Here is a 15,716-nt window from a genome sequence, read left to right on the forward strand (position 1 = left end):
CACAGTGCTCCTTGGGATGTTTAAAGCTTGGGAAATCTTTTTGTATCCAAATCCGGCTTTAAACTTCTCCACAACAGTATCTCGGACCTGCCTGGTGTGTTCCTTGTTCTTCATGACGCTCTCTGCGCTTTAAACGGAGCTCTGAGACTATCACAGAGCAGGTGCATTTATACGGAGACTTGATTTCACACAGGTGGATTCTATTTATCATCATTAGTCATTTAGGTCAACATTGGATCATTCAGAGATCCTCACTGAACTTCTGGAGAGAGTTTGCTGCACTGAAAGTAAAGGGGCTAAATAATTTTGCACGCCCAATTTTTCAGTTTTTTATTTGTTAAAAAAGTTTGAAATATCCAATAAATTTCGTTCCACTTCATGATTGTGTCCCACTTGTTGTTGGTTCTTCACAAAAAATTACAGTTTTATATCTTTATGTTTGAAGCCTGAAATGTGGCAAAAGGTCGAAAAGTTCAAGGGGGCCGAATACTTTCGCAAGGCACTGTATTTTATGTTCCAGCACCATTTACTTCAGTTCTTGTCTCAGCCATTCTACTGTGATTTGTAGTTCTGATAATATAAGCCAGGGTGTTGCAAAACAGGAGTTCTGCAGCAAGGAGCTTCACTCTGCCTAAAGACCAAACAAGCCCCCAAGGATAAAAAACGTCCAATCTCTCGGTTAAACAACCAGGATGTTTACATGGACTTTGTCTTTTAATTAAAGGTCACAACTTAAATGGTTTTCCGTAAGCATGATAGTTTTGTGACAGTGTTGCTTTACAAATGCAATTTTGTCTTTTTCTTCTTAATTGGCCTCCATAAACAGATAAATAAAATAAACAATAAGTGATTAAAATTATGCTGTGTGTGTATAACAGTAATACTTATAGAATAAAATGACTGTAAATTGCAAAATCATGCTAGTTGGCTGGGCTGAAAAGGGTGAAATATAATTTTATCAGATGAAAAATACTCTTGAAATCTATCTGAGCCATCCTCAGCTCTCTTTATTATTATTATTGTACGTTTGTCAAATGTCACTGAAAACACATAGTGACCTAATGCTGTGAGGTCAACAGAAAGCCTGTTTGCATCAGAAGTGAGGGCTTGGCTAAGAAACTGTATCAACATCTAGCGTTTATTGCAATCAAACCATATGATTATAATTACAGTGTTGCATTAACAATACGTAGCAACAATTTTGTTTTGATTTCCTCAAGAATCATTTCTATAATCGTTGACAATGCAGTTGAAAATCTTTCAGTTTGACTCCTTCATTTCAATACGTACCAGTGAATAAAAACTAAAAAGATACCGTGACATACTTTCTATCAGTACTGTGTGAAGGTTTTCCAGTTATCAGGATATGACCTTTTCCCCACATTGCTAAGCTCTCTCTGAAATTGTTCTGAATCAACTACTTCAGATCTGCCCACATGTTTTTCAATACACGATCAACCCACAGGCCACTAGCTTCCATGGTGTGTCCCTGCCTAAAATACAGTTATTCTGTTCTACCCATCAGTCACTTGGGTTTTCTCACATGATGTTTAAATTACAGTTTGGAAAAAGAAATGCCCGAGGGTTTATGAATAGCCTTTCACAACACAGTAAAAAATACATGTTTGTGCAGGGCTGTCTATATTGCATAAAAATGAAAGAAATTTGGACTTCAGTCTTGTGGATAAACAAAGCAGAAAGTTGTGTCCAGACTTGTTATTGCCCACACACTTAGACACACACACCATACAAAAATACATGCGTATTGTGCTTGACCCTGTGGGGAGCTGCCTGTCATTTCCTATTTCTCATTCTGTTTCATATAGAATTCTTTATCTGTAGAGGGCATTTGATCTGCTCAGACTTGAGGCTTGGACTTGCAACTGTACAAGCCTCAGTCTGTTGCTCTTGGTTTTGTCTCTCTATATCTCTTACTCCCTCCTTCTTTTCTAAATCCTTTTCTCTTCTTCCGTTACTGGTAAAGATTCAACCATAAGGCCTGTAGGCCTCTTCAGTGATTTCTTTTCCCCCAGCAACTCTGCTGCAGCCTGTCTTTCATACTTAATCTATTCATTTTTTTCCCTCCAAGTGCTTGATTTTACTTCCCTACTTTCTTCCCACCCACACAGGCCCTGGCTTTGATATATTTAGAATATGACCCGTCTTCCTCCCCTGCACGGAATTATTTTGATAACAACGTTATGTTTGCCATCAGGAGAGCGGTGGGAACCGAGGACGTGGGTGTTGTCTAATCCCTCCGCCCATGAAGGTTGGCTTGTGTGGGTTTGCTTAGTCTACATTAATCCCCAGCGAGTGAGGAGTTTTGTCTGTGTATTCACAACCTTGACAAAAATGTTAGCTGACAAATGTTGGAAAATTCAATATCGGGAAATAAATCAGAAGAAAGCCCCTAGTGTGACTTGAGAACGAGATGTGTGCATTCCAGGAAGAAAGAAAAACATTCTCCCACAATAAGAGGTCATTCCCCCTAAGATTTAAAGTACAATAAATCAGCCAGATGTTCATTTGATATTTTTATTTCAACTGGGGATCCACTGAGAATAGAGAGGGCTACACACAGTAGCAGCTTGCGGGATGTTCATAAGTGATGACAGGTTTGTGTGAGGGGGTGTCTTCAAATGAGTCATTTGTCATTTTACTTCGAGGCTTCTTTTGGGCACCATCCAAGCATGAGGGGCCGAGCCACAGTCACTGGCTTGTAAAGTTGTTTATGTGCAAGTTTGTATAGACAAGTTGTCCTTTCACTAGTGTGTTTATTTTACCATTTGCAATATAATATATACGAAACTTGTGACTCTGCCTCCCAGCAGCCCTATTTTTTCTCTCTCTTGTCTCCCACATACACACAAGTACCCATTTTCTTTTAAACACAAAGTTATTAATGGTCTGTCCTTTGTTGCAAATTACATGCTGTAATCTCCCAAATCATTAGCTTCTTTTGCAATGTGCATCTGCTGGCTCCCACTTCCCAGCCCTGGACAGATCTATTCATGCACCTTAGCAGGCTGGGTGGTTAATAACCAGGTATGGTTGATGCTGCCGCTTCCTAACTCACCAGAAAACACTGGGGACAAGAATACAGTAGCAAGGCAGCTTCTCCGCCTGCTGAACACCAGCTTTGTTTTCCTGCTATCATCAAGACAAGCCTGTGTGAATTTAAAGCAAAAACGCTTTCCAAAAAAATCTCCAAAAACAAAGTAGCAAGGACAGCCAGCTCATTTGGAAATGGGACGTGCCTGCAGGCTTGTTTATTGTGGAGTGTGCATGAATGAGCCTCTGTAAATATGAATACAGTGTCAGTGAAGACCCATACAAATGTATGTACAATTTACAACAATTCCAAGCATTAAGTCTGTTATGCCAGAGTATATATAAATAAATGCAGCAGTGAACATTCCTCATCATCAACACAGCTTGTCCAATAACACCTTCAGTAACCCCCCGACAGAACACACACAGATTCAGTCAGTATCACACTTCTAACCTACAGTACAGCCCTTCCCCCACGCTTACATGGATCAGCGCTCCCACTCTATAATACATCAGAGATACAGAGGATACAATACGCAAACTCCTCCACCATATCAGAGGCAAGAACGCATCCCACGATTTGTGACTGTAGAGAGATCTGTCTCCTAGTGTTAGGTTATTAGCATGCCTTAATTGCAAAATACATCAAAGAATCCACCCAAAGTGTTTATACATAAACGCTTTCACTGATATGTTTACCTCTTTTATCTTGGCAGCTCGTCATAACTACTGACTCGATGACTGATGCCTCCCCACACTGAACACCTAATTGAATTGGTTGAGGGCACTGTTAGATAACATGAGCTCGGATTAGTCCGCCTTCGTCTTAATGGGTACAGACCATTAGTTGTCAGACACGAGAAAACGACTGCAGGCTTTTTTGCGGCCTCATTTGCTGTAATGAGTAAATGCCTGCAAAACCGAGCAGAAGGCACCTTCCCTAGACCATAATTGAAGGTTGTTTCTGTGTCAAGAAATACGTTTTTGGACATGTTCTCCTCTGGTGATCGGGGCTTTGTGTGTCCATGTGTCCTTGATAATTCTGTCCAAAGAATGTGTCTCAATTTCACAGTGTTTGCTCAGAATCGTTTCCTCCATCAGAATGACTGTGGTTGCGTTTGCAGGGCCGTTGATCTCCTTGTCACAGTTTTCTTTCACCTACATTCCACATACATCAGACTGTGGGAAGACACCTGTGGTGGCTGGAGGGAGAACAATCTGCTCTTGCCATTATCGCTGGTGTAAAGTCATCAAACGCTTGCGCCACAGGAGTTCCCCTCTCAGTTGGACTTGATGTGACGCAGACTGTTGAGCTAGATGTGAAGCGGAGGGCTGAGACTCTGAGTTGATTGTGGCAAGAACTCTGATGCCTTTTAGTTTATCTTCCATGGTGTTAATGAGAGTTGAAAGTGCTGTCTGACATTGCCGCAGATCAGCAGGATGTAAATTAACTGTTATAAAGGAGACATATATCTGGAAGTGTACTGTTGCTCAGTTAATAGGTAGAGGAAGCAGGGAAAGAGAGAGTGCATGTATGCGAATCTATGTTGATGCTGATATGATACAACCTCAGTGCTTGAGAGCGAGCATGGTTGTCTGCATTTTGTGGGGAAGACAATAACAGTAAAAAGCCTGAGGACTGAAGTGCTCCCTGCTGTAAGAGGATTTTGAAGGCTCTGAGTATAAGAAGAGGTAATTGACTGAGGAATAAGGGGGTGACAAAGGCCAAAACGTACCACTTCCAGGATTTATTTTGGTTATGAGGAAAACATTTTTCATGGTCTTTAGAGACGCTTTCCTCTTTTTCCAGAAAAGGTGGGATCCATATTGGTGGACTGAATCAACTTCCCTCCCCCCTGTAATTTTTCAGTTCTGATTCATGATTGCAAGTGTGATAAAGTTGACCCTCAAATTCAGTGCTTCTCCTCTCAATTAAATGTGAGAAGCTACCAGCCGTTGTTATTATTATACCCTGCATAGTGCAAGGACAGTTTATTTTTTTTGCCTATATTGTAAGCTCCACGTGTTCTTTAATTTTAGTCTCTAGAGTTATAATGTAGCAACAACATAGATTTTGGCTTTGTTTAGACTGAAAATATTTGTGAGCCCACAGTGAGATAGAGGAGCAAAGTTATTGCAATGACATTTGACTGATGACATCTCGAGCCTGAATAACACTGGTTTTGTTCATTTGTTTTTCTTCACAGGAACCTGGGGAAATCTGGGTTGCGTGTCTCCTGTCTGGGGCTCGGTGAGTACGTTTAATTAGCATAAGAGGCAAATGTGTGATGATTTCATAACCATCCAAGAGCGACCCAACTTGGGCGCGTGTGCGTGTGTGTGTGCACAAACAAAAAAGACAAGCAGAAAGTGATAGTCTCTTAAATTTCATTATATCATTTCCCACTGTTTTATACCTCATGCATCTTTCATACCTATGAGAGTCATGAGAGACAACACAAAGCGGTTTGCAATGTTAATATTTTCGCTGTTAATATTTAATCAATAGCACTGGATTCAGCAGACAAGTTGCTCAATTAACACACATATCCAATGCACACCAGAGGGTAAACACTCTCATTCATCTTGATGGGACTGATTCATTTAGTAAATCTCTTGTGTGCTGTGCCTTATCTTTCTATGTGCTTGTGTGTATGTATTGTGTTACAGCGTGTGTGTGTGCCAAGTGTGCCCAAGCTCAGCAGATTCTCAAACACATGCAATGATAAATCTGTGAATGGGTTAGTTAATCATTGCTGTAGTGATTTTTTAAAAGATTTAGCCACAGCTTATTCAGTAGCAGGGAGGAATACTGAGGAGAAAACGATTACTCAACTTAAAGAATTAGTTTTTGAATTAGCCTCTATACTGGCAAGCCGCAGCCAATCATTGAGCAAAACATTGATTCCTTCTTGTACTGGCTTTCAGTATAGAGCAAAGAAGAAGACAATTTCACTGTGTGAAACAAAATCGGTCGCTTTAGTATTTCAATCTGCTGTGTGTGGGTTTCAGTGTTTTATCATCTCAACCGCATAATCAGTTTTTAAGGGAATAGTTTTGGGGAAATATGCTTAACTGTTTTCTTGAGACTTACATGAGAAGATTGATACCACTCTCACATTTGTATATTAAGTAAGGAGCTGGTACCACCACAGTCAGTTTGCTTATCTTTGTACAAAGACTAGAAATGGGGAAACAGCTAGCCTAAATGTGTCCAAAGGTAACAAAATCCACCTACCACCTAAAGCTCCCCAATTAACGCTCAATTAATCTCATTTGTTTGATCCATACAAAAACGTCAAGTTGTGGTTTTACGGCAACTTATGTGCTATTTCTTGGCCGGTTGCAGTAACTTCCTCTGCTGGTTGCCTGGCATCCTCACAGAGACAACGAGGCTCCAGGCAAAGTTTTCTTATTTGAATATGCACGGATTACAGAAACGCAGCATAGCTTGTTAATTAGTGAGCTTTAGAGGTGCTGGTAGGCAGATTTTATTACCTACAAACAGAGCTAGCTGTTTTTTGCTAAGCTATGAATGTTAAACTTCACATTTATTTACATGAGCATTAGAAGTCAACCAGGAGGACATTTTAAAACAACAATCTATCTTGAGATCACATTTTACAAATCTCATGAGACTCATGCCAGGGACAACAACACTCAGTAGTCAAAACAGTATAACAGTAGCCTACAGCTGTCTACACCCCCCTTCTTTAGCTTTGGTCCTCAACCAGAAGTAATGCAGCTGCTATTACACAGTTACATATTACTCGATAACTTGTCTAGCTTCTCTGCACACAAAAGCTTGCTTTAATCACATACAAGTTTTTCACACAGAAGGATTAAACAGACGAAACTCACATGGCAGTGAACCTTATCAAACTCAACCCTGACATTTGGCTGTGATGGCTTTAGGATGGGGGGCGTTTTGTCATGTGTCCATGCCAAAATGTCAAAGTAATAATTAATGCACAACTAAAATTACTTGCGACTGTGGTTTTGCACTCAAAAGGTCTTGTGTATTTTTTGTTTGTTCCAAACTTTTGACTTTGACGTTTCCTTCAACAGGCACATGGGTAACATTTGGAGGTCAAATCTCTGATGAGGTAAGACCTTATGTCAAATCCATCTTTCAGACATCACAGCCTCAGAGCAGATTTTGGCTTTCATTATTTTTGACCTGGCAAATTCAACTAGTGAGCAGTTGACTGTTTACACCCAATTTGTAGCCACCCTGGGAGGAATTTAGTGTAACAGGATATAAAATAGTGTGAGAGTGAGCCGACCACCGCAGTCATTCCAGTATCAATTTCCCAATATCACAGAAGGCTGTTAACTCCCTGTTGGCTCTACCAAGGCCAAGTAAAGTGGTCAGGTCTTATTCCTCCCTGTCACAAGTTATTAAGCGGAAGACCTCCTCCAGTGCCTTGATCCGACCTTGAAGGGGGCAAAGCACTGAATTGAGGACAGCTCATCACTGCCACATGACTACTGGGACTAGCTGACACAAACAGAGATACAAACAAACTCACCAAAATAAGAGCCGAGTACAGAAAGAGAAAGTAATCATGACAAAATTGGCCTTCCCTTGTACGGCTCTGAATAAACTGCAGGAACAGAAACTAGGTCAGAAAAAGTCTGGGAAATATATTGAGCAGTAAACAACTTAAATCAACAAGCAGCCTGTACAATTTTCCTGGTGAGGTTGTATCTCAGCGGCAAACAGATTTACTCTCCTTGAATTTCTAAAGGGAATTTTCCTGCCCATCCAAGTGTAATTTGGGTAATATTTATAGTTGTGTATTATACCACACTGAAGTCCATGAGGGGAAACTTTTCTTGTCTGTGTCAGGTGGCGGAGCAGCTGATGACTATCGCCTATGAGAGCGGGGTCAACCTGTTTGACACAGCTGAGGTCTACTCCGGGGGGAAGTGAGTGACATGTCCCATTTGTTATCCATCTCACGTCCACAGACCACATTTCTGGAGTTGTCAGCTCTTTTCTCCATAAGACTCAAGATGGTAACAAGGTTTAGCCCCAGACCAGGAATTATTCACCTGAGGGGTCCAAAAATGAAAGGTAGCTGTGATTCTAAAGTGATTTACATAATCATATTCATCACTGGAGGCTCCCCACAATGTTCACAGCTCAATTTAACTTTATTGGATTAGACATTGTCTCAGGGAATAATGAGGGACATGCTGTAGCTGTATGGTGATGAATATTAATTTCAGGGTTGCTGGTGAAATTCAGGCGTACAGTAAAAGAGGCGTTTATCCTTTATCTTGTACTCCCTCTGATTTTTAATCAGGTTTTCATGCATTAGATGTGTGGCAGATAACAGACACACTTACATGCTCTTGGAATAATGACATCCTTTTGTATTTTTTTCTCTACAGAGCAGAGATAATTCTGGGAAACATCATCAAGAAAAAGTGCTGGAGGTAAAGTACAGTCAGTACAGACTCTAAATGTGTTTCACAAATAGGTATAAGATTGTGCGTATACACATGGCCAAATGTGTACAGGCAAACAAGATATGTACAAACACTCTTCTACAAAAACTGCAGTGATTTGCTTCCATTCAGCTACAAGAGCATTAGAGAGGTCAGGTAGCCTGGCTCACATTTGTGTTCCAGTTTATCCCAAAGGTGCTGGGATCAAAGTTATTACAATCAATTACATCCTCTGGTAGCCATGAATGTCTGTAGCAAATGTGTAGGCATCCAGAATTTTTCAAGATATTTTTCAAAACTAAAATGTCAACCTGCTGTATGAATTACCAAAGTATTTAGAGGTATCGTCTAGAGACCATGAATGACTGAACAAGTTTTTGTGCCAGTCCACCCAGTAGTTGAGATATTTTAGTCTGGACAAAAGTGGTGAACCAACTGACAGACCCACATTGTGCCATGGTTGAAAATGATTCAAACATTGTCTAACAGAAATATGTTTTATTTCTTGTTCATTCAGTTATCTTGTGATCCCTCTTATTTATATTCAGACTCATTGGGGGGGGGGGGGGGGGGGGGGGGGGGGGGGGTCCTCCCCACTAGGTGACTGGTGTAAAATGTTATTGTATGCTAAAGCTTTTAAAATCTTCCTTTACTGGAATCACGGTGCCTAAACCAGCCAAGCAACCAATTTTGGTCATATGGCGTATGTGTGCAAGATACGTTTGCTTAAAATGGTCATGTAGGTCTGCAATCAAGCATTTGTACGTGGTGAGCTGAGGTCATAGAAGGTGAAGAATGTGTATATCTCACCTATCTTAGCTGGAAGTTTGTAAACAATTATCTGAAATCTCCCTACCTGTCCATGAAATCAATTTATTATCTAGAATGTAACCATGTAAAAATAATAACAGTTGCTCATAATCACAGTTGAAACAGCAAGCAGCTGCTGGTAAGTGCAAACCATAGAGTCAATTTCATACATCTAGACTGCATGCACTGCCACACTGCTGTGATACGACACAGTTATATGTATCTCCCTTCTCAACAGCTCATGCCACTTCACCTTAACTCTGGATATGTTTAAATTATTGATAGTTCAAGCATGGGGGATTTTATAGTGAGGGAGCTACAGTATCTTGTTAGAGTTCAGAGAAAAGTGTCCCTCCACTTTACATTGCAGGACAGAAGCTCACTGGAGGACACTTCAATTAGTCTAAACAAAACTAAACATGAAAGATAGACACACATGCAATCATGCACACATGCAGGCATGGACATGCTGACATACACACATCTTTTTCAGAAAAAACCTTTTATGGCCTTTTGATGTGGCTGTCTGTCTGTCATCCCTCAGGAGATCCAGCCTGGTGATCACCACAAAGCTTTACTGGGGAGGAAAGTAAGTGTGTGCATGTGTGTATGTGTCCAGCATGTGCGTTTTCATCCTCAGATGCTACACAGTGAAACGATAGCCTACAGCTACAGAGCGTGACATGAGATCAAACAAAATTTTGGAAAACCTACAGGCGCACATACATAGAGGACACACTCAAAAAATGACAACATGGCCATGTTCTCACCCCCTCTTGATTCCCTTCATACCCATCCTTTGCCTTCTTGCAAAACTGCCAAGTGTCAAATCTTCTTCTTCTGTCATGCTGAAGTATTCTGCTCTCAATCCGCATTTGTCACATTCCCTCTGTTTCTAAAAGTCTTCAGGCTCGCACTGAGCTAAGCAGGAGCTCCATAAGTACATTCACCTTCTTCGTCTGGTTCTCTTTTTAAGTATGTGATGTAGATCAGTAGAGCGGCGCCCAGGTGCAGTTGTGTAAATTTAATTTAAACTCCTCCTCTCAGACTATTATCAAGTCAAGTCGCGAAATCAGTCTCCACAGCGGATGGATTTAGAGAACAACTACTTAAGCCCTCCACTGAGCAAACTGGGAGAGTGCCTGAGAGGCCTGTCAGGCATCTCATCACCCAAGCATACAGTAGATATTTGCTCGCTTTACTTTCCATTGCATTGTCTTAACATTTTGAAAACATGATTATAGGGAAGAGGGACTGTGTGTTTTTTTGTGTTTGAAATAAATTATTATAATCCCAAGCAGGTTGGAACATCGCAGGATATAGGGGGGCAGTACGAAGTGAAACAATAACAAGACCAGTGCCAGGCAACTGAGCAAATGGAGCACTGGAGCAGAAAGAAAAGAAAGGAATAAAGTGGGAAAGGCACATACAGGCGTGGGGAAAATATAAAAGTTGCTTAGTAAACACAGATGAAACTACAGAAAAATCACTGAAGCACAGCAAGCACAGTTTTGGAGATTTGCAGTTTTTTTGGTTTAAAAGGCCCACACAGAGTCACTGTGGTGACTTTTTTAAATTAACTCTCACAACTCTTATCAGTGTCACTTATAGATGAACAAGCAGCTGTTTTCTGCAAAACAGCTGTGATAAATCCACTGTATACTATATGTTCAGCAGCACAACACATCAGACAGACAAAGTTAGACCAAAATAGATCTAAAAGGAGAGTGAACATTGGATTAACATTTGTCAGGCGGTCAGAAACATGACTCCAGGTGAATGCAAATGTTGCTCCATATCAGCTGGATATGTAAATGGGAAATTGTTTGCTAACGCCATCGTCATAACAAGTTGATGTTAATTTTGTGTTTATAGCTTGTTTCACTGCCCCCAAATAGCCAGAAAATCCATGAATGCAGGTTAAAGTAAATGTAAAAATACAAATATCGCCTACTGAAGAACTAGCTACAACATTTACATATGCATCTAATACACAGAAGAGCTCCTTTCAGAGTGCGATATTACTGATACATTCACCTGAATTTGTATTGCATCTGCATTATGTTGTAGATGGTCTAGGTGGTGCTACATTAAGGTACTATACTATGAAAACTTACTATACAAGAATGTATAATTTAGGTAGTGTGATTTCTAGCAATAGGTTATATTATCTGAATTTAGCGCAATAGCATCTAAACACTACTAGTAACTATAGAGAGATGTAGTGAATTTATCGCAGTAGTATAATGTTGAAGATGGAAGTAAAGTACAAGAACCTGTATATAAATACAGTACATGAGTAAATGTAGTTTGTTATGCTCCATCCCTGCATCTAAAAGCTATATATTCAACCAAGTGATTGTCCATTTTTGGCTGGATATATTTTCACCTTCAAATCGCCTAAGACGTGTTAATTGGGAGGCCACTGATAACAGGACAGACAGTAACAATAAGCCTTGTATGTTTGCCCACTGCACAGACACATTGTGTACAGTTTGTTCTATAGCTGCGGGCACAATATGGAGCGTCAAGTGGGTGTATTTCTCTTCAGTAATTTGTAGGTAGTTTGTTACGCAGGCTCTTATTTGGTATTATCTGTTTCAAATCATGAGAGCTGTGTGTATTTTCATGAATGTGTGTGTTTGCATGTGTGTTGACACCCGTGACATGCACTTATTTCCCTCCTGTTGCAGAGCAGAGACAGAGAGAGGCCTCAACAGAAAACACATCATTGAAGGTAACAAGTCAATTTGCTCTCTGCTGCTTTGTCCTTCACATCACCCCATCACTCAGAGCCCCGCTGCACTCCTGTAATCTCCCTCTTTTATCCGTTTTACTCACCCGTCTTCCTGTCTGTGACGTTTCCCAGCATGCTCACCCAGCTGAATGTGAAAGTTGTATTAGCCAATCGTACACCAAACCTCAACAGATGTTTTTTCTTTGTAGTTGTCGTAGTTGTAATACCTTTACAGGAAACATTGATGGACAACAGCAATTATATTTTATTGGTTTGATCAAAATTATTGCTAGGGACAATTTGCTATTGGTAGGGACATGTCCTAATGTCCCTCCTAATTTCTTCGTCCTTGGTGCAATGCACCTCCTGCAGTGACTCAGCTCTCTCCCACATTATTAACATTCACTGCAGGCTCTGCAACTTTCCCCCCAAACAAGAGGAAGGGAATACACTGGAGTGGAAGGGCAGTGATTGAAAAAGTAGGAGAGAATGGAAAGAAAAGGTGGCACTGGCAATTAGCTGAAGCCGTCCAGATGATAGCTAGCATCCGTGAGAGGACGGTGCAGTGTCCCTGCAACTGGTGTGGCATATGTCACCACAGGCTAATGACTCGGCTGAGTCAAACATCTGCTGACACCATCATCCTTAGTACTGGTTGTACAGCCTACCACAGGCCATTCAATTAATCATTTGATTGGTTACGTGACATTAACTGGGTCTGGTGCGGTGTCAGAACTTAATGATCAATAACAGAGATTAGCGCTGATGAAAATGTCAAAGTCTCTCTAGCAACCAGCATTCATATTTACCATTTTCCTGACAGGACAGGAAGAAATTCCTTGATTTCATCATTTCAAAGAGACTTTCGTAGAACACATCATTAAATGCATTATTCATCGCAGAAACCTTTAGAATAGCTTTGTTGTTCAACATATTTTCTCAGCTCCAAAAATAGACTCCCTTCCCAGCCAGTAAACTCCAGCTAATCCACGAGACAGGGGAAACTGCTCGTGATGACGGTGCAGGCTCCGATTAGGATCCATGTAATGGGTGTTTCTGGAGATCGCGGGAGTGCAGATGACAGAAGAAGGAATAAGTGGTTGGAACAGTGGTGGGGAGCGCATAACTCTCAACTGGGATTAGCAGGGGATGATGAAGCCTCTGGCACTAATCTGCCATGCACCCTCACATGCTCAAGAGCGCAAGAATGTCTTTTGCCTTGTCTTTCTATTACTCTGCTGTCCTCCTTTGTGACAGTCTCCTGTGTTCGCTATTCATCTTTCATCTGGTCTTCTCTGTTTGTGAATGGGGACTGATCTGCTCACAATACTTTGTTGCCATCTATTATCGTCTCCTCAATATACAGTGTTTCACTTCCAACAGACACTGAAAGCTGAGCACCTGTCAAAACAGCATTCATTTATATAACAAGGATAAAAGTTTGCACAGGTGCAGAGCTTTTTCCACACAGATCTTCTTACCAGGAGACAGTGGAGTGAGCTCAGCCTGACACTGATTAATCCTGAAATTCTCTGTTCGACCTTTTAAAATTCTCACTGTGAATGCAATGTGAGTATTTCTGTACTGAAAAAGATGCCATTGTAGCTGTGTAAAAGGGACAATTTAAATTTCATACTTTGAGTCACTTCTTGTATTTAAGTGGGTCATCTACTTTTGCTATGTCACAGAAGAGTCAAATTGGTTTTTTTAACCAAAGAATTGTTTAAAGCAAAGCTTTTGCAGTGACCACTGTGGCTATATGTGACAGTTAAAGGATAGTACTAAATGCTAAACCACTAGCATCTAGCCAGAATGCCAAGCTATTGTACAGCTATACAGTAACACGGGCGCAAGTGGCGGAGAGTCATAAAATCAGCATTACTGACTCAATATTGTTCACGTTGTTAGCTAACAATAGCCTCCATAAGCTAACTGTTCATACCAGACCAACTAAGTGTGTAGCCGTAAAACTCCTCAGTGTCCGGAATTAAGAAATGGTCCTTTTTATTGCTACCAAATTAAATTTTTCATTTACAAGTAGGTAATGTCTTCTCTCAAAACTTAACTAGTCTTTCTTTAATTAAAGCTACAAGAGATAAACCTTGGTACAGGCGTGACCAAAAGTTCATCCGTTCTCAGATGTTTTGTATTCATGGTACTGAAATGTGCTGCTGTGTCAAACACGTCATAGCAGGAAACGTACATTCCAATCAGGTGTGTCTTGTGAAAAAGGGATATTAACAAAACCTGCATCATCCTAATGGATCTTGTTTTCCAGCCTAGTAATAGCTTTCCCTTTCAATTCAGCAAATAAACTGAAATTAAACTTAAATTCACATTACCCTGCCTAACTCTGAGTGGAATAGCAACTCTTCATTCAGAATCATTACATAGTATATAACACAAAGGCTTTTTTTTATCCTTCTTAAATGAGCACTCAGGCAATCATCTTTTATTAAATTCAATTGTCAGAGAGATCGCATTACTTTCCAGTTGATTATAGGACATTAGATATATTATTCAAGGGGACAAAGACTGCATTTCCTTTGCGAACAATTTGTTTTTTGGAACTTTTAGTCCCATAATCGTCACCCCTACTTGGTAAACCAGGATAAACTAGATTGTCGTGCGAGCTGTTTCAAAATATGTGGCAGGCCAGATGCAGCTGGCATGCCTTGAGTCACATGTGGTCAACTGACACTTTGCCATGTTCATAAACATGTTGACTTTGTATTCCCCTGGATCCAGTTCACCCTATCTTTCCTTATACCTTATGGTTTAAGTGAAAAAATAAAACTGGAACTCTTGAATACCTCTTTTTTGCACATTGTTGTTCTGAGCTGGGCAGAGTTAAAATGGCTGTAATCAATATTTTTATATTAACAATGGATCATATGACTAATTCGATACCTCAGATCATGTCCATGGAGATTTATGTCTTTCAGCTTGTTGTTTTATATTTTACAGCTCTCATCTTTATTGTTTGGTTCACTCTTAGCATTTAGCTGTTTTCAGTGAAAAAGCTCTAAAAACATGTACAGTACCTACCCAGCACCAGATAGCTGACATACATGGTTAGCAACAAGCCAGTGAATACAGTGGAGCATTTAGCAGTGACATAGCCAGATATTTTTTCTCAAGAGTCGGTAGAGACCACTGCAGAGTTAAAAGGAAAGTGACTATTGGACGACACCTGGTGAATAGACACACAACTCCAAATGAATACTCTTGTTACTCTGTATATATAAATAGGCAACTGTTTGTTAAAAAGGTCACCATATACTGTGTTGTGTTTTCTGCTGCGCCAAATAAAATCAGTTATTGCATGTTGTAGCATGTGCAAGCAATCTTAGTTTAGTGTAGTGTCACTCGTATAGCTTATCTTTATGACAGTGTTGAATAAATAGCAAGGAGAATTGAGAGAGTTACATGCACGCAGTGATTATCACACTCCCTCTGCAGATCCAGTCCAACGTATCCAAAGGTGCCAAGGGACAAGATTTTCTGCTTGCTAGCATGTCTAAATGATACGGTAATAAGTCTCCTCTGTCCACCGGCATTAGCAGTGTATTTATTAGTTGAAGGATGATACTCAGGGCTTATGTGGGCTATGTGAACTTTTATTCCAAGTGTGCCAAATGATCCTCTTGGAAAACAGAAA

The 15,716-nt window shown here is 40.4% G+C and overlaps 1 protein-coding gene across 1 annotated transcript in view; it reads left to right on the forward strand.

Annotated features, from left to right (window-relative positions):
* The window catches only part of kcnab1b (potassium voltage-gated channel subfamily A regulatory beta subunit 1b), a 36,981-nt gene that overhangs the window by 5,303 nt on the left and 15,962 nt on the right, over positions 1-15,716 (forward strand). The window contains exons 3-8 of the mRNA XM_046052961.1: positions 5,259-5,302; positions 7,120-7,157; positions 7,904-7,983; positions 8,452-8,496; positions 9,863-9,907; positions 12,012-12,055. Coding sequence (XP_045908917.1) covers positions 5,259-5,302; positions 7,120-7,157; positions 7,904-7,983; positions 8,452-8,496; positions 9,863-9,907; positions 12,012-12,055 — 296 coding nt within the window. The remainder of the gene's footprint in view (positions 1-5,258; positions 5,303-7,119; positions 7,158-7,903; positions 7,984-8,451; positions 8,497-9,862; positions 9,908-12,011; positions 12,056-15,716) is intronic.

The sequence above is a fragment of the Micropterus dolomieu genome, linkage group LG06 (assembly GCF_021292245.1).
Source record: "Micropterus dolomieu isolate WLL.071019.BEF.003 ecotype Adirondacks linkage group LG06, ASM2129224v1, whole genome shotgun sequence".
Classification (NCBI taxonomy): domain Eukaryota; kingdom Metazoa; phylum Chordata; class Actinopteri; order Centrarchiformes; family Centrarchidae; genus Micropterus; species Micropterus dolomieu.